At 44.1% G+C, this 20,192-nt stretch overlaps 1 protein-coding gene across 2 annotated transcripts in view; it reads right to left on the bottom strand.

Moving 5' to 3' along the window:
* The window catches only part of TNS1 (tensin 1), a 1,078,078-nt gene that overhangs the window by 328,433 nt on the left and 729,453 nt on the right, over window positions 1-20,192 (bottom strand). For both annotated transcript variants that reach the window (XM_078679262.1, XM_078679263.1), the window contains 2 exons: window positions 11,882-11,947; window positions 8,535-8,651 (listed from right to left, as the gene is read on the bottom strand). In XM_078679262.1, coding sequence (XP_078535388.1) covers window positions 8,535-8,651; window positions 11,882-11,947 — 183 coding nt within the window. The remainder of the gene's footprint in view (window positions 1-8,534; window positions 8,652-11,881; window positions 11,948-20,192) is intronic.

Raw genomic sequence — 20,192 nt, 5'->3', positions numbered from 1 at the left:
TCAGCATTCCAACTCTGAGTCTCAGCATTCCAACTCTGAGTCTCAGCATTCCAACTCCGTGTCACAGCATTCCAACTCTGTGTCTCGGCATTCCAACTCTGTGTCCCAGCATTCCAGCTCTACGTCTCTGCATTCCAACTCTGTCTTAGCATTCAGTATCTGTGACGGTGCATTCCAACTCTGTGTCTCAACATTCCAACTCTGAGTCTCAGCATTCCAACTCTGAGTCTCAGCATTCCAACTCTGTGTCACAGCATTCCAACTCTGTGTCACAGCATTCCAACTCTGTGTCTCGGCATTCCAACTCTGTGTCCCAGCATTCCAGCTCTACGTCTCTGCATTCCAACTCTGTCTAAGCATTCAGTCTCTGTGACGGTGCATTTCAACTCTGTGTCTCAGTATTGCAACTCTGTCTAAGCATTCAGTCTCTGTGACGGTGCATTCCAACTCTGTGTCTCAGCATTGCAACTCTGTCTCAACATTTAGTCTCTGTGACGGTGCTTTCCAACTCTGTGTCTCAGCATTGCAACTCTGTCTAAGCATTCAGTCTCTGTGACGGTGCATTCCAACTCTGTGTCTCAGCATTGCAACTCTGTCTAAGCATTCAGTCTCTGTGACGGTGCATTCCAACTCTGTGTCTCGGCATTGCAACTCTGTCTAAGCATTCAGTCTCTGTGACGGTGCATTCCAACTCTGTGTATCAGCATTGCAACTCTGTCTCAGCATTCAATCTCTGTGATGGTGCATTCCAACTCTGTGTCTCGGCATTGCAACTCTGTCTAAGCATTCAGTCTCTGTGATGGTGCATTCCAACTCTGTGTCTCAGCATTCCAGCTCTATGTCTCTGCATTCCTATTCTATGTCTCAGCTTCCTGTCTCTGTGACGGTGCATTCCAACTCTGTGTCTCAGCATTCCACCTCTACATCTATGCATTCCAACTCTGTGTCTCAGCATTCCAACTCTATGTCTCTGCATGCCAACTCTATGTCTCAGCATCCCGTCTCTGTGACGGTGCATTCCAACTCTGTGTCTCAGCATTCCATCTCTACGTCTCTGCATTTCAAAGCTATGTCTCAGCATTCCAACTCTGTGTCTCAGCATTCCAGCTCTACGTCTCTGCATTTCAAAGCTATGTCTCTGCATTCCAACTCTATGTCTCAGCATCCCGTCTCTGTGACGGTGCATTCCAACTCTGTGTCTCAGCATTCCACCTCTCTCTGTCTAAGCATTCCAACTCTATGTCTCTGCATTCCAACTCTATGTCTCAGCATCCCGTCTATTTGACGGTGCATTCCAACTCTGTGTCTCAGCATTCCAGCTCTACGTCTCTGCATTCTAACTCTATGTCTCAGCGTTCCATCTCTGTGACAGTGTATTCCAACTCTGTGCCTGAGCATTCCAGTTCTACTCTCTGCATTCCAACTATTTGTATCAGCATTCCGTCTCTGTGATGGTGCATTCCAACTCTGTGTCTCAGCATTCCAGCTCTACGTCTCTGCATTCCAACTCTATGTCTTTAAATTCTGCCTTTGTATTGCTGCATTCCAACATTGTGTATCTGTGTTCAGATGCTGTGTCATATAAGACGTGGTATTTGCTAATCCCAGTACAAAAACACATCTCAAAATTATTTATCAGCAACTTGCTATGCACCCAAAAGCCTATTGTAGAGGAATGGTGTCAAAACTCACCCAACTGAAATAGCTTATTACAGTTAAGTTCTGATTTCAAAATGCCTGCTGCCAGCAGCAGAGGGGGGCGGCGAGTCAGGCTGTTCCTTTACTTTCTTCTGCTTTGCTTTACCAGCAGTACAATGCCAATCAGTAAGGAAATATTTATGGCAACATGTTTATTTTTTGCACTCCTTCCATAATTATAGATAAGTTAGAACCTTTCTGCATGTTTCTACATGTTCTGACCACTGCATAATTTTTTTTCAAACTGACTTGTATTAAACCAGTTCTCCTATCGTTTTGCAACAAATATCGAACAGTTTTTTTGATGGGTTTAACTTTTCACCTGAGATTCCATTTTTATTCTTCATGTTTGCAAATAAGCTCCCTCTTTCTTATGAAGGAGCTACGGATTTAAGTGGTTTGTGGGAAAAGTCATGATGAGGCCATGTATTACACGGAATAAAGTACCCGCTGCCTTACATAATAAGGATATTGCAGGTCATCTCACAGTTCCATATGCTTATAAAAGGTGCTCTGCCTTCTACCTTGATCCTCCATATGGTCATGGAACTCCTCGATGACTTGCAGTATACCTATAATTTATGGCAGGAGGGTACCTTATTCCATATATATTATCAGGGGCATAGCCCAGGCCTCTTCACCCTCTGTACCAGGGGGCGGTGTGGGGCTCAACCCCTCAAGCAGCCCCTAGCCCTTCAGAGGGCCCCATTCAGCCCCAAGGTCAATGAATGTCTGGGAGATATGATAGACACTAGTGACCCTCACCACACTCTTCACCGAGTCCATCTTTGTTATGTTTGCCCACAATGTAATACTCTTCCTGGAGTCTAGCAGCGTAATACCACACCCCGACATTTTAATCCTGCACCTCAGCAGTCCATCACTGCAACTGAGCATCCTAACTCTTCATCCTAGCATCCTAGCCTGGAATACCAGTAGTTAGATTACAACGTTTAGCATTCCAATCCATCATCTCAGCATGTTATCTTTGCTTGCCCTGCATACCAGCAGCTTTGCCCTGCATGCCACCATTTTAGCCCCCAACGCCACCATTTTACCCCTAGCTCCCAGTATTGGCAGAACTCTAACCCTGTACCTAAGAATTCGCACACTGCATCAGAAGAGACTTCTCCTCCATAACTGAACTATAACAGTACATGAATGAATGAATGAATGGGTGTCTTATAATGCGCATAACTTAACCCCAAGGGGCATCAAGGCGCAGATAACAGACAAATAGACACAACAAAGCAGAAAGGAGATATAATAATAGAATGAACATCACAACATTCTGTCCCTACTTCCTGAAGCTTGAACTTTGCACCAGGCTGAACAAGCATTGGAAATTCCAACAGGTATGGCTTATAACTGTAGTTCCTCTTCTGTCCACTGGTTAGGCTAGGCACTCAGTAATTCATTACAGATGCACTCTGTCACTCATCCTTGCACTCATACATTCATCCACTGGTTCATTTCTGCATTCAACCATTTACTCACTCACAATATAACATGTACATACAAACTCAAAAATGATATTAATAATAAAGGGAATCCACACATTGGAGGTATGGAGGTTCAGTTAAAAGGGGTGGAGTTACAGGGGTGCAGTGAAGGGAGGCAGACTCATGATGAAGTGCAGGGTCACGAGAAGCAGCAGAGCCAATGGGATCAGCGCATGGTCTGTCAGGACCAGGGCATTGTTTCTAAAAACTCTCAATTTCCAAAGAAATTGATAACAAGGAAAACAAGCATACTACAGTGGTTCTGGCTTTATTGGCGACAAATAAAATAGCTTAGTGATTTCAACCAGGTGCTCCAGATGTGTGTAGAACCAGCAAGCCTCTGGGTAGATTACTGGAAAGACAGCTTAGGTAGTTGATGCACAAGCTGGAGTGATCTGTGTGTAGTATCTAGTCACAGGTCTTAATCCTCGTACAATAGCTTAGAGGATTAATGTGAAACCAGCAGAGCACTGTATGTAATTTATATGTTACACGTTATATTTCTTTCCACGTAATATATCACAGTAAGTTAAAAGGTTTGTTGCAGTTATCTTACGCAACCTATAGGTCATGAATCATTGTAAATGAGTTAAGTGTGTTATGCACCCATTGCAAACAGGTAGATGTAACTTGCAAAGCAGAATTGTGAGTTACAGCAGGTTTGAACTCATTCTACAATTATGTTAAGTGTGCTAAAATGTGTTTCATTGGGTAAAAAACAACACTTTATGTAAAAGGCCAACAAATAATTCAAAAGTGGGTTCCTTTGGGTAGTGAATAAACACTTTATATAAAATGCCAAAACATTATTCAGGCTTGTGTAATTACATACAACTCATACACTTAAAGGAAAAACAACAGATGTATGTATCTTATATAGATAAAGAACTTTAGAGAGTTAAAAAAAACACTTCCAAATTGCTATCTCTAGTCATCTTGCAAAGTGACAGGAGAAGTTCTTTGCCAAGGAGGGAGGATAATTCGAGGGCTAGATGGAGGGAGGGGTCTTCGTGCTCTGTCCAAACTCCACAGCTGCTGCCAGCGAGGACACCAATCAAAGTAAGGTAGTTACTGACTGCTCGTGAAATCTGCTATTTGCTACTGGACAGGAGAAAGACTGCCCTATGTTCTTGGTTTGTAGGCTAGTTTGATGCACACATTGATCGAGTGCACATGCCACCGGATGTATGACGTTTCAACGCATGCTTTTACAACGCCTGCCATTACGACACAGGTTTTACAACGCAAGTCGTTACAACGACTTGCGTTGAGGGGCACTGGATAGTGAATAGTTTAATTTACTATTTCAACTCCAGTCCCCGTGGATAGTAGGGAAGGTGTTGGATAGTAATTAAACTATTCCTTATCCTAGAGCGCCCCCCAGCGCAATGCGTTGTAATAACTTGCGTTGTAAAAGTTGCGTCGTAATGGTAGTGCGTGTAAAAGTTGCTTCGTAAAGGATGTTCTCCCATGCCACCGCATCAGTTCTGGTGTTAAACTGGGAAGGTTCGCTTGGCAGACATAGAACCCGGCTCCGGTTCTTGGAAAGCTATTGGATAAATAAATAAATACATCCGTATTTGTAAAGCGCAAACTACTCACCCTTACGGGTCTCAAGGTGCTGGGGGTCGTCGTCGTCGAAATTAAGTGAGCTATTGCCCAGAGTTACACTGTGCTGAGCTGAGTTGCAGCCGGAGCTGGGGATCGAACCGTGAGCCCTGTGCTCCGAAGTCAGCTGTCCTGGCCACTGCACCACACCTCCCCATGAGTACTGGATCAGTACTCCATACAGCTCCTACTCTGTTGCAGACTTGCCCTGTTCCAACACTGTAACCGGCGCTCCAGCCTTCTTATACTCAAACTCTAGCAACGTACTTGGTCCCACACGTGAAACGATGCTGGTGGCTTCCAGCCACAACCGACATCTGATTCAACATCATATCTGGTGCTTAGTGACAGCTTCACTGATTGAGCGTTGGCTTTGTCCCACCGTCTCACCTTCCTACGCCGGACTGACTCCCGATAAAGACCAATGTGAGAAGCTCACTCTTCTGTGGAGGACTTCCGCCGCCAGCTCTCTCACTCTGGCACCATTTCACACACACCGCTCACACACTAAAAATAGCACACACAAGCACCTTGAGGCGATTCCATTTGCTTTGTGGAATACACAAAGAATTTATTGAAAAAATATGGGGCACTCAAGGTAAAGATAGTGCAATGGGAACAATCTTTTCTCAGTATGATCACGTGAACAGCATGTAGCCTTGCGAAATGCATAATGCCTTTAATATCTCAAATAACAATAAAGTAATTTGCAAATTAATTACACACATTTATTTAACCATGTTTAAATAAAAATTTGAGCTGAAGAGATAAGACCTTAACACCCAATGAGAATTTGTCACCTTCCACTGTGATCCCCCAAAATATTGTGGTTCATCCCCATTGCCTTTCCTTTGAAGGGGATAGGAGAGTTCACTCTGAGGTTTAAGATGAATTTGGTCTTTTAACCCCCAGCCAATTGGAACATTTAACTTTTCGACCCTTGCTTATTTCACTTTAGTGGATCTTACCCCTAGAACATGTTAAGAGTTTACCCAGTGAACCTGTGTGGGAGTTTGATCCATTATCTTTTAATTCAATATACTTGTGTGCCACAAAACCTTAAAGTTGTGCCCATGAGACTAAAAGGGTTGATTTGACACTGTTCCCCTTTGTGGATTTTACCCTATTTGATTCTGTTTCCATTAGTCAAATTCTTGCCTTCTTGACCTTCCTATGCCATATGACCTTCAAGGAGAGAAGGTGAATTTTCCTTTTGACCTAAAGCTGAAGGCTGTTAAACAACAAAAGAGTGTTGTATGGTTATACAGGACCACACGAAGGAGCAAAATGGAAAGGGAACCGACCTCACTTAGGTAGGTTAGGAAGGCCCTCACTCACCACCTGGTGATGACATGCTTCATCATTGGGCCCCACTAAAGAGGCAGAGTGCACTTTTTTCACCTTCTTTTTCACTTTCACGCCCCTAGGTAAGGGTGGGCCTTAGCGCGTCCATACCGCCAGGGACTAGAACACTTCTATAGTCCAGATGAATGCCTGGTAACTTTACACCGTTTCATAGGCAGAAACATGTTGACTGACGATAAATCTTGGAAATAACCACACAATTAATTGTGAACTACTTTCCAACACATAATTTTAAATATATGCCCTAAATGACCATACAATAAATCATTTTTTGGCTACACTTAGACATTTTTTATATACCCTTCACCACCATTTAATTTACTTTCACTGCACGCCTTAACTCACAAATCCTGCTCCGCAGTAGACCTGGCGTCGAAGCACACTAAAGAGGCACTCTGCCTCTTTAGTGGGGCCCAATGATGAACCATGTCATCACCAGGTGGTGAGTGAGGGCCTTCCTAACCTACCTAAGTGAGGTCGCTTCCCTTTCCATTTTGCTCCTTCGTGTGGTCCTGTATAACCATACAACACTCTTTTGTTGTTTAACAGATATAACCGGGGAACAAGAGTGTTATCTACCTCTCTCTACCTCTCTCCTTGTTTATACACTAACGCTGAAGGCACCTATTCTTTCCTAGCAGACCTGACCACTTGGAGGATTTCACTCTGTGCACCTCAGAGGATGTGATCCCTTGACATCAATCACTGTAACATGGGACTCCGAGGTAGACAGCTGATAAACCCTGTACACAATCTCCTTAAAGCTTTAAGTATGATCTGACAACTTCTCAATCAAAGTGCTCTAACATGTGATCCCATGTGAATGGGCATACCCTGAGACCTTAAAACATGTGTGAGCGTGAGCAGTGGACATTAACGGATCTGATCCAGGGATCCTAATATATGTCTTCAAAGTTATTGCAATCAAGTATTTGTGCAAGAAATGCTGTACATAGTGAGGATCAGGGTTTAAGGGCAACATCTGATTGGGTGGGTACATTTACAGAATGCAGGATGGTTCTAATGATAATAATGTTATGTTATGTTATGTTATGTTATGCGTTTTTATTTGGCGCACAGATGCTCCAGCTAAGGAGCGTCCTGGCGCCCGACAAGGCAGCTGCACAACACAACTAAACAAAAGAACAGACACATGTATACACACTAAGGAAATAATTACATTACAAACACGGTATATACGTACAATATGCACTGTGACCATTTTGCACCCTCTATAGCATTCAACCAAATGACCATTGATGCAATAAACCAAGTAAGCTTCTTGTAGCAGAGAGGATTTTACCCTGTGACCCTCAATACTTCAAGAGGATAAAGATAATAAAAATGTGTGAGATTTGTTATGGCCAGGGGCCTTTGAGCCCTAGTATTTTATACCAACCCTAGTAGATTGTGTTATGCCTTCACATTTTGGGATGAATTGGAAAAATGGCTGATAGTGATCTGGAGATCTGAAGCCACATAACAAGTGACGTCCGGAGACTTGACTTTTCATCTCAAGATTGGGCGATGCCATAAAAGTTACATATATGTATTACTAAGTACACTTCTATAGGACACATATGAAGCAATGTGTCTGGATCCAGGTGCCCCATCAGTACTATTATATCCAGTTATGGGTACCTCGTATTGAGAATAGTTTCCAGTTCTGGAGGGTGGGTCTGCAGTACTGTATCCAGCTCTGGAGCTCTAGAGAAACACTCATCAGTGTGGACTCCAGATCTAGGGGTCACTTATGCAAGAGTGTAAGGAAGGACCAGGGACAGCCCAAGACAAGTCATTACAGTGATGCAAGATTTGAACCTGCGTGCTGGCGTCAGGAACGTATAGACATACACCAGGCAGGAAACATATATATGAAACATTCACAATTGAAAAATAAGCAAATGCAATAAACTAAGCAAACATTTTACACTGAGGAGTCCTATAAAACTAGCAGTAACAATCATAAACTGAACAGGAAGATGGATGAGGTCTAACATTAGAAAATAATTTCAACACAAGTATAAACAAACGCGTGTTACATTGACATAGCAGAAAATGGGGAAAAATAAAGAGTAAACAAATTGAAATGTCCTGGGACAGAAAAAGAGATGCAAGAGTAAAGCTTGAGACATTGCAATCACTGTGTCTCAAGAGGAGCCAGGACAGTTGTGTTCAAAAGCAGTCACTTCAAGGTCATGTGTCTCTGCAGAGCTCTGTGGGTTTGGCGTGACCACACACTTGGGTCACGCCACATGCACGTGCACCTCCTACAGAAGGAGGTATCATTGCAGACACACCGGATACAGAGAGGAGAGAAGAGAAAGAGCATTGTGTCTTGTGCTTCCTACCACCACGTACCCTCCAAGCTGTCTTCTCGCTGCATATTGAAGTTGTCGTAGGAATCCCAGCGGATGAGGGGGTCGGCAGTGTTGTAGTCCACAGAGACGCTGGGCCCATTCTCAAGATGTTCCATACCTGTGACCGGGAAAAAAGAGGGGTACAGTTGTGAGCTGAGATGTTTTTTAATGGAACCATTATCTGCTATAGAGGTTCAAATACAGCAAAACAATTATTATTCAGCCCCAAGATGCCTCAAGAGTTAAACATCAGCTTTATAAATATATATGCTATGGTATATCTAACAGGAGGCTTTCAATTTGCAAGTCATAATTAAGGGTCCAATGGTACCATGAACTGCAGTATCCTTTGCTATGCACTGTGAGAATGGTAACTGTTCAAACCCATGAGTGTCTTATATATGCAATCAGCATTTCTAGGTGCTACCGTCTCACGGGAGGCCTAAACAGGCCAAGGTAGCTGGGAAATTACAACCTGTTTTGAATTCCGAAAAGTAAATTTTTCTTTTCCATTGGTAGAGATGCATGGACCTTCCCTGTCCTCTTACAGAAGGGAGTAAAGCACAATAAAATAGTGTGGAAAACAGAGCAAACTTCCTCTAAACCATTAATGGCTCTGCCGGACAGGAACTAGAAGTGGGGGTGAAATAGGTCTTTCATACACTGCTAGGGAAAAGTAAATTTATCTCAGAAAAAAATTCTAAATCGGCTTCTTTATAACAGTTCGGTTTATGAAGTGCTAAAACTTCCACGTGATCCAGAAGCTCAAGGAATTAAACAAGGATGTTTTGAGGGGAGAATGAAATCAAAAAATGCTTAGCCAGTTGATTAAAAGGAACAAGACCTTCATTCCTGAGTGTATCACCCGGTCAGCTATCCATTAATGTAGTCATGTCTTGGGTTAGGCTTGGATGTAGATTAATCATAGCCAACATTATAATAGTTTATTGGATAAATGGAACAAAAACTAAACACCTAGATGTTAATTGATCAGAAAGCTAAAGTATAAATCTTAGAACAATCTGAAATAACAATAGAAGAACAGGTTGCATTTGTAAACATTCTATGACATACTAATATAACATTTCAAAATTGTAAATTTGTTAACCATAAAAATTGGCAAAAGAATACATTGCTTTCGGCAATAAATTTTCAACACCTCCAGCCACCCAATGGCACATCTTTGATCTCCAGGATCGCGGACACGGGGTGGGTTCCTGTCAGTATCTAGGGGCACGTTCAAACTGATAAATGAGTGGTTATTAAAGATCACACGAATTCTAAGGGATCTGATCCTAACAGGGATAAGGTCAGACGTCTTAGCTATAGAGTATCTCGGCAACTCACATGAGGTACTCCAATCGCTACACGAATTTGGTGGTTGCTAAAATGGGCACACTCCTATAATTGAATCATAGTCAAATTTTTTGGTAGATTAGGGTTTTTGGGACCTGAGAAATTGCCATAGATCTTCGATTAAATAAAGAGCAAGAAACATGTAGACTGTTTGCAGAGAATAATAGGGAATGTTACTTTCCTTCATATTCCACTGTTTTTACTCATTGACAAGGACCCCCACAATAATAAATGGATGTGGTGGGAGTACTTAGTTTATTTTAAGTTTTATTTTCCTCATCAATCTTCATATTCATAAAAAATCCTTTCACCTTCATCAAACTTCATTAACGGCAATCTAGGTAAAATAACTCGGGTAAAGAGCCCCTTGAGGGGCCAGTTGGGCATTGCAGCCCCTGCCCAACGAGGAGCTGCCCGATGATGAATCATCAAGGTTTGGGGAACACCTTCATTGTTTTTTAGGGGACCTAAAAAACATTGAAGGTGTTCCCCAAACCTTGAGGATACACCCAAAACGAGTGGATTCTGTTTGTTTATTTACATTGGCATAGGGAGAACGAAACCATTCATTTGTCTCTCTCTCCCCCTTGTGTTATTGATAACGATGATGAATAATGCTACCTTGCATAGTGGGTGAGGGCTCTTGCTCCAAAATATAAATATTTCTACCGACCTTTACTTCACCTGGGTACACTAGCTGTGCTTACCTGGAGTGTAAATAGGAACAGCATTATCTGTATCTTTTGACCATCTTTGCATCAATCTGATAGCAATATGTTATTGATTTCCAGTTTGTACATTCTCATCTGAGAGTGAAGTCAGTCAAGTGGCATCTGCCCCTGGATGTACTTGGAAACACTGCTGGCTCCCAACCTAGCTATGGGATCCTGTCATGGCCTTTCAGCCCTTTAATCAATTAAAAAACATTATATGAAAATGTACATCTGATTTCAATTTTGGGTTGATGGTGTAAGGGTACTGCATGTCATCAGTAGAAATGTATTGAACTTCATAAAATCGCTAATATGTGGTAAATCAAATCAACAGTGATGATTCTGTAGACTACGTGTGAAGGGCTCAACAAAGAGAATAAGCCGATATCGATCGCAGACCCACCATGGAGGGTAAGTAGAGATGCAGCTTGGTGCTGATGTACTATCTTTTGGGACCAGTCTTTCCTCTATCAATCTATCTTTCCACAAGAATCTCAAATCCTATCTGTTTCCATTTCCTTACTAACTCTCAGTTTTTCTTCGTCCCTCTCTCTGTGTATTTGTTTTGAATAAAAATGACAGATTATGGAAAATAATATAAGGAATATAATCAAAGAGAATATTGTTGGATGGGTTGTTTCTATATATGTGGATTTGGGGATAGATTTCACATCGGTTACAATGGAAATTGCAAACAAACATGCGTAATCATACTTACTCAAATACGAATCTGGTGCCACCTCTTTTGACCAACCCTAATACGTGGCTTAAACACTCTCCAAAAACTCACAGGCAGTCGAACATGTGGGGGCCCATAGACCACTACCTATCATCACATAAACCCCCATAGGCGCAGAATGTAGACGACCATCGATGGGCGCACTAACAAAAGGAAACCAGTTTGCAAGGCTCCTCTCCTCTTTCATTTTCGACTTCTATCCCTCTCTATCCTCTCTATCGTCCGGGGCGTGGGACAAGATACCAACCAAGCATCGAGAAGGGGGGCAGCAGGAAACAACGGCAAGCAGGACTTGGAAAACTGGCATCCGAACTATTCGAACTATCGAACTACCGCAAAGACACGGAAAGCCGGCGGCCAAACCCCCGTCACCCCCCCCACCCCCCCCGGCGCTTTTTTTCTTTCTTTTTCCTCTTTCTCTTCCCTCTTCCTCCACTCATGTATATTCCATGCTCCATGTAAATATATATTTTTATACACAATAAAAAATTACAGAAAAAAAAAAAAAAAGACAGAAAGTTTAACAATGAGAGCACAAACCTTGGATCTTCTCCGGCACGTAGGAGAAGACAAATTCCACCTTCCCATACTCTGGAAAGCGATCATCTGAAACGAAACAACATAAATCAAGATTTGCATCTGCAGAAACTTGAAACGACAGAACACATTTTCAGAGCGTATATTATTATAAAATGTGCACCTTCTAAGCAATAATAAGGGTCCCAGCAGCTCATGTATGAAATGTCAACCAGATGGCTTTTTAAGTGTCTTGCTCTATATATCCACTGGGGAATGAGAAGTGTGCTTTACCTTAGAACCATTATGCTTTTGTAAATTAGAATTCCCTTTCTCTCCTGCACAGTCCACTGAGGTAAGATGAGCCTGGTCCACTAGAAGCAAGGCTTAGTAGCTTTACACCAAGATTTGCAATAAGCAAAGATCTCGTTTGGGAAATGAAAGCAATATGAACATTTGGATTAAATCATTTGAATGAAACCTTTCTGTTGCCAAAGGAAACATCCTTTACAACGTGGTGTTTACACCGCGGGGCCTTTAAGACACAGCCATTACAACGCAAGTCATTACTACGACTAGCGCTGCATGGCGCTCTTGCTCATTGAATAGTTTAATTTTCTATTCCAACACCTTCCCTACTGTTACATGGGCTGGAGTTGGAATAGAAAATTAAAATAATCCACAATCCAGCGCCCTCCAACGCAAGTTGTTGTAACGACTTGCGTTGTGATAACTGCATTGTAATGGTAGCGCGGTGTAAACACTGCGTCGTAATGACATACATCCGTTGCCACACTGTATATAATGATTCGAAATTAAATTATAGAAACCATGGTTGAGTTACTGTAGGTTAAAGTTTAATAAGGTTGATTTCCCTATATATTACCATGTTATATCCAGTAAATCTCGTTTAAGTCCTGGAAAAATAAAGTATTGTTATTCCCCATCTATTAATTCAAGAACAGCTGTTCTTGCTAGTCTCAAGTATCCACAGGGACGGAAGGGGGAATAAAATAAGCTTACTAATAAGATCCCCAACTGACTCCTTTGTCCACCTGTCTGCTGCTGTGTCCTGCTTTCCTGCTCTTTGGAGTCCAAGTGTCAACAGAGTAATCTACTTACGCCTGTTAGCTCTGTGACCTGTGAGACAAAAGTGTCCGAAGCTTGGTAAATCCTCTGAAACCAAGAACATGTTACATACATGTCAAGAGTCATGCTAAGATCTTACAAAATGCAGCATGTATTCAAGGAATGAAGGCATGTTCCACGCCGCAGACCTGTGTGTTTCTGGATCTCTGCAGTCAGTATATGCTGGGTGGGAATGTATGACGTTACAATGCTGTCTTTACACCAAGATACGTTTACAATGCAGTCATTACAACACAAGTCGTAGGAACGACTTACGCTAGAGGTGCTGGACTTAGGAATAGTATAATTTAGTATTCCAACTCAAGCCTACGTAACAGTAGGGAAGGTGTTGGAGTAGTTAATCATACTATTCCTTAGTGTATTGTGCCATCTAGTGCAAGTAGTTGTAACGACTTGCATTTTAATGGCTATGTTGTAAACGTATTGTGGGGTAAAGACCGCGTTGTAACGTATGTCTCCTGCTGGGTGGCCATGCAGCCCAGACCACTCTGGCACATCTGTGTCTGCGTCACGCACAGGGGTATTCCGTGAGTTGCCCGGAGTACCGTGCAATAAAGACACGGGCAGTGTCCTGGAATCCAGCGTGCAACAGAGGAGGTCAAAGTTGGGTTTCCTCTTTGATCATCAATCAAATGCTATTACTTTCTGAATACAGTGCGAAAAACCCTTATAACCAGCTTTTTCTCTCACACGCTTGCTTTCAGTAATTTGTTCTTCCTCTGGGTTTCTTCACCTGGATTTCTAGCTTGGCTGTTTTCTCTTTCCTTCTACCAGCAGGAGTTTGGTGGCTTTCTAGGTTCTTCAGCTATAATTTTCACCTTCAATCTAGAGATATAAGAATGCATAGAGGTTTTTCCATTTTAAGGGTTTCTCCTCCTCCCTAGGACACTATCAAGGAGACACTTTACCCTTTTGTCTTTTTCACATATACCTGTGGTTCCCAAACTGTGTGCCGTGGCTCCCCAGTTCGCCGTAATGAGGTGCCAGGGGCGCCGCGCACACTAGGGTGACCAACCGTCCGTAAATTCCACGGACGTCCCTACGCCTTTTATCTGTAATTGTGGCCATCACAGGGAGCAGCGCTGCTCCCCTGTGAGAGGCCTCACCCCCGCTGCTGGAGCCGCCTCGCACTCCTCCAGGAGCACAGGAGCAGCCCCTCCCGCCCATTGAAATTCTGTATGGATTCTGTATGGGGCTGATTGCCTCTTACTGAATGACAATGGGGCAGTCAGGGGTGTTCAAGCATGTGGTGGCCTCCTCCTGCCTCAGTGTACAGAAGGGCCTTCTGTTAGATAAAAACTAAAACGCCCATGCTGCAATGTAGAGAACACTTCATTTAAAGAAGCCTGTGAAATACGTTTAAAAGAACAGGTTAACGTTCTTTCACTGTCTCATCATTTTTGAACTGAAGTATTTGCAATATTATATTCAACAATGCCATGGTTGCTGCTTTTTTATTTTAAGGAACTAGCAACCATTGACAAAGCCAATAGTCCTGGCTTGTTGTTGGTGCAATGATACTTGCTGCATTATATATCTGGATGCAATGACAGAAACAACATAATACCAGTCGGGCACAACACTATGCTAAGCACAGATTTTTAGCCTAGGTGTTTTAAACTGCGCTCTTAATTACATCCAACACCCCCTTTGAAGAAACCCCCCATTTGTTTACACCGCTTAAAGCTCTGGAAACAACACCATGTTACAGTAACCCCACATTCTGGCACTGTGCATCATGTGTGACTCATGAATTCTACGTTTTCAGTCTGCCTATGTGCAGGGGCATAGTGAACTTTCCCCCACCACACCCCACCCCTTGCTGTAGTTCGTTCTTGATGGGCCTCTTCTGCCTGCAACTCTGCAGACAAAGGCTCAGCTCATAATGTGAAAAGGTGGGTGAGTAAATAAGTGAAGGAATGTCTGAATGGCTGGATGGATTACTGAAAGGATGAATGCATGAATGAAAGGGGGAATGGATAGATAATGAAAGAAAGGATGGATGGATGAGTGAATGAGTGGAAGTATGGATGAGAGAAAAGATAAATAGATGGATGTATGGGTGGAAAGGTAGATGGATGGGTAAAAGTGTGGATGGGTGTGTGAAAGGATGGATGAATGAGTGAAAGGGCAGCTGATGGGTGAGTGAATTGGTGGATGGGTGTGTGAAAGGATGTGTGGATGGATGAATGAAAGGGTAGATGATGGGCAAGTGAATGGGTGGATGGATGACTTGATAAGTGAAATGGTGAATGGATGGATGAGTGAAAAGGTGGATGTAAGGATTGATGAGTTAGTGAAAGGGGGTAGATGGACAAAAGGATGGATAGGTGAGTGAAGTGAAAGGGTGGATGAATGAGAGAACGGATGGTTGGATGAGTGAAAGAATGCGTCCCAATTACTTTAAGGAAGATAACAGAAGGTACATACCACCCACCCACCAGTAAAAAAATGGTGGGGAGCCACGGCCAACTGCCGATTAGGTCAAGGGAGCCACAGGTCAAAAAAGTTTGGGAACCACTGACATATACTGTTCTGTTCAGGGTGGCAGAGTGGCTACTGGAAGGAGTTCCCTATTTTTTGGGAATCGAAAAGGGTACTCAACAGACGGCGCTGGGTCCAGCTCTCAGTCGGGTTAGCAGGAGTGCTAGTCGAGTCTGCACAGTCTGAGCCATCGCCCAGACGCTGATAAGTCCCCATTTGCTGTAAATATGATGATTTTAAACTTGTGCCTTCTCTGTACCTTGTAATCGATGTATATTCCATGATTGCAGAATCCTTTAGTTAATAGAATGTCATATTCTTGAAATATTTTACCATCACCCATCCCAGGCTCAGAACTGGTGCAATGAATCCATAAAACAAAGGTTAATTCGTCAAATCTAAGCCATCCACCCCCCCTCCACCATCAATGTACAGCCATCGTTGCTATGAAAAACGTTTCTAAAGAACATTTTTCTTCTGTGAAATACATAAAACAAAACAGTGACAGCTGCATTTGTAATAGGAAGCTGTCTGAGCCTTGGGAGTGCAGGTGTGATCCCGTGTGGTTACAAGTGACTTACACGAGGCGAAGACTGCAGAAGTGGAGAGCTTGAGGCGAAGAAGTCAAAAGTAACCGGAAAGACCTTGAGCTGGCAGTGGGAGAAAAGATGGGCCCTGAAGTGAGGCAGGGATAGGTGGGTGGGGGTGTGATCAATGGTCGGTGGGTCACCTGGCACCTATGCTGCTTGCATCCATTGTACTTACTACCATTCCTATGTGATTTTAGAGTTTATATCCTTTGTATCTCTTCCTTGAGTAACTTTACAACTTGTACATTTGCAATCTTTTTCTGTTTGTATCTCTTATGTAACTCATGTAATCCAAAGTCCTTATGTAACATTATAATGCGCTCTGACACCATCGGGTAATGTTTGCGCTATATAAAATCGCATAAAATAACATTAAAATAAAAAATGCTTGGATCACGGCTTTGAATCTACTGAAGTCAGGATAGTTTAGATAAAGGCACATTTCATGTGTCTCATTTGCAAAAGTAAAGGGCATTTTATGGAAGCACTAATTTACAGACGTGCGTGCACGTTACTGGGCTGAATGTGTGCAGCCGAGTTGTGCACACACATCTGCGTGCCCATGGGTGCTCCGGATTGCATGGCTGGCACAGATTCCAGGGTAACCCAGTTCTCTGAAGTCCACAGCCATGACAGGACTTTTTTCAGAGACCTGTGCAGCACGTGCTCCACCCAGCATGCTATCACAGCAGCATGCCAGAGACACCCAAACGAGCAGTACATTTTACAATCCATGTTCACACGTCAGGAACAAGCACAAAACAATGCAAGACTGTGTTGAAAAGCAAGTGAGGTCTGCACGCCAGCTGGAGACACGCCACGTCACCTGCGTGACTAATACCGGTTCCAGGTTAAAGGGCAGAGGTGGCAGCAATGGGGTCAGGGGAAGTGTCCATCACTGCGGCTATATATAAAGGCGCTTCGGTCGTTCTCTCTCTAGTAACAAGCCACAAGTATTTAAGAGCAGCAGGTGCAGAACAGCTGAGAACAGGAAAGGGTGGGCATATTAATAATGACACCGTAGAGGCCCCTTACCAAAGTTATTCAATAGAACAAGCTGCTTTCTGAATGTTGGTTTGAGCTTTCTGACCCTTCCCTTGCTCACTTTCACTAAAAGCAGTGTGGAGACAATACGGCGCAATATTTTCATCAGAACATCTGGTAAAAACATGCCAGCGAGCCTGCTATCAGAGTTGTGTCATACTGCAGCATTGCACAAAACAGGTGTTTTTACTAGCTAGATAACTAGTGCTAATCGCATCGACTGCGAAGCATGAAAGGCTTAGTCAGTCCAGGCAGGTATTTAACCTCTGACCTATGACTTACACCCAGATCTCTAAAATGTTCTTAACTCCGTAAGATAGTTCAAGTTCAAGTTCGAGCATTTGTATAGCGCACTACTCACCCAGAGGGTCTCAAGGCGCTTGGGGAGGGGATAATTATTTGTCGAATAGCCATGTTTTAAGTTCTTTTCTGAAGGAGATGTGGTTTTGAGTAAGGCGGAGGTGAGTGGGGAGTGAGTTCCAGATCTTGGCAGCAAGGAATGAGAATGATCTGCCGCCCATGGTGGATCTTCGGATGCGCGGGACTGCGGCGAGGGCTTGATTGGACGATCTTAGTTGGCAGGTGGGTTTGTAGAATGACAGTCGAGTGTTGAAGCACTCGGGTCCTAGATTGTAGAGGGCTTTGTGTGCGTGGGTGAGAAGGCGGAAAGTAATTCTTTTGTTGACGGGACGCCAGTGGAGGTCTTTTAAGTGTCTGAAGATGTGATCTTGGCGAGGGACGTCTAATATGAGTCTCGCTGATGCGTTTTGAATGCGTTGGAGGTTTTTCTGTAATTTTGTTGTGATTCCAGCGTAGAGGGTGTTTCCATAATCCAGTCGACTCGTGACCAGTGCGTGGGTGACAGTCTTTCTTGTCTCGAGGGGGATCCAGCGGAAGATCTTTTTGAGAATGCGAAGTACGTTGAAGCAGGAGGACGAGACTGCGTTGACTTGTCTGGATATCGAGAGAGAGGAATCTAGGATGGAGCCAAGGTTACGTGCATGGTCTGTGGGAGTGGGTGCTGTGCCCAGTGCGGAGGGCCACCAAGAGTCGTCCCAGGCAGAGGGGGAAGAACCTAGAATGAGCACCTCGGTTTTGTCTGAGTTGAGTTTTAGGCGGCTATGTTTCATCCATTCGGCTACTTCTTTCATGCCTTCGTGAAGATTGGTTTTGGCTGTGTTGGGGTCTTTGGTGAGGGATAGGATTAACTGGGTGTCTCGGCATAAGAGATGATGTTGAGGTTGTGTTGACGCGTGATGGAGGCGAGAGGACTCATGTAAACGTTGAAGAGGGTGGGACTGAGTGAAGATCCTTGTGGTACGCCACAGATGACTTCGGTGGCCTTCGAGTTGAATGGGGGAAGTCGAACTCTTTGAGTTCTCCCAGCGAGGAATGAGATGATCCAGTCCAGGGCTTTTCCTTGTATGCCGATGTTGCTGAGGCGTTGTATAAGGGTGCTGTGGCAGACTGTGTCGAAAGCGGCGGAGAGGTCGAGTAGAATGAGGGCCACAGTTTCTCCATTGTCAAGTAGTGTTCGGATGTCGTCAGTCGCTGCGATGAGGGCGGTTTCGGTTATGTGTTTGGCTCGAAACCCAGATTGAGATGGATCGAGGGAGTTGTTGGATTCCAGGAATGCGGCGAGTTGGCTATTGACGGCTTTCTCAATGACTTTGGCCGGGAATGGGAGGAGGGATATGGGTCGGTAGTTTTTGAGTTCCGAGGGGTCTGCTGTGGGTTTCTTCAGGAGGGCGCTGAGTTCGGCGTGTTTCCAACTATCTGGAAAGGTGGCAGAGTAGAACGAGCAGTTGATGACGTCACGGAGATGGGGTGCGATGATGGAGTCAGCTTTGTTGAAGATGTAGTGGGGGCAGGGGTCGGTTGGCGAGCCAGAATGGATTGAGTTCATTAGGCGGGTGGTATCTTCAATGGTGATTGGGTTCCAATTGCTAAGGATGTTAGTTGGCGTATTAGGATCTGAGGGGGGTGGGGAGGGCTGATCGCTGGGGGTGTTCTCGAAGCTGTTGTGGATGTCGGCTATTTTGTTGTGGAAGAAGGAGGATAGCGCATTGCAGAGGTCTTGGGAGGGAGTGATGTCGTTAGATGCTGCGATGGGGCTGGTGAATTCTTTGACGATGTTGAAGAGTTCCTTGCTGTTGTGAGAGTTGTTGTCGAGACGATCCTTGAAAGCTGATTTTTTGGCGGATCAAATCAGTTGGTGGTGTTTGCAGGTGGCTGCCTTGAGGGTGGCCATGTTGCCGGTGGTTGGGTTTTTTCTCCATGTTTTCTCCAGGGTGCGGCATAGCTTCTTGGATTTTTTAAGGTCATCGTTGAACCAGGGAGCCTTTTTGTTGGCTGATTTGATCTGGTGCTTTTTCAGGGGTGCTAATTCGTCCGCACTGAGGGTGATCCATTGCTTGAGATTGGTGGCCGCTTGGTTTGGGTCTAGTGAGAGGGTGGGAGGGTTTTGGTTGAGTGATGTGAGGAGTTGGTCGGAGGTGATTTTGTTCCAGTTTCTTCGAGGGATGGGTTGAGGGCGGTTGTTGTTCAGGGTGGTTTTGTAGCTGAAGTGAACACAGCTGTGGTCCGTCCAATGGAGAGCTGTGGTGCGATCGAAGGTGATATGCTTGCTGGAAGTGAAGATAGGGTCGAGTGTGTGTCCGGCAGCATGGGTGGGGGGTGTCAACAAGTTGTTTGAGTCCGAGGTTGGTCAGGTTGTCTAGAAGGGTGGTGGTGTTGCTGTCGTGTTTGTTTTCAAGGTGGTAGTTGAGGTCTCCTAAAAGAATGTAGTTCTCGGAGGCGAGGGCATGTGGGCTGATGAAGTCCGTGATGTCATCGCAGAATTGAGTGCGGGTGCCTGGAGGCCTGTAGATGAGGGTGCCTCTAAGTGTGGTCCTGGGGTCGGTGTGGATCTGGAAGTGGAGATGTTCGGCTGTTGCAATATTATCGTCGGAGCTGGTCGTGATTTTGATGGTGTTCCTGTGGATGATGGCGATGCCTCCTCCTGTTTGATTGGTGCGGTCTTTTCGGATAATCTTGTAAGCGTCCGGTATGGCTATGGCGATGTCGGG

The sequence above is a fragment of the Lissotriton helveticus genome, chromosome 3_1 (assembly GCF_964261635.1).
Source record: "Lissotriton helveticus chromosome 3_1, aLisHel1.1, whole genome shotgun sequence".
In the NCBI taxonomy this organism is placed as follows: Eukaryota; Metazoa; Chordata; class Amphibia; order Caudata; family Salamandridae; genus Lissotriton; species Lissotriton helveticus.
Note: the sequence above shows the minus strand (reverse complement) of the source record. Positions and strands in the feature narration are given on the sequence as shown.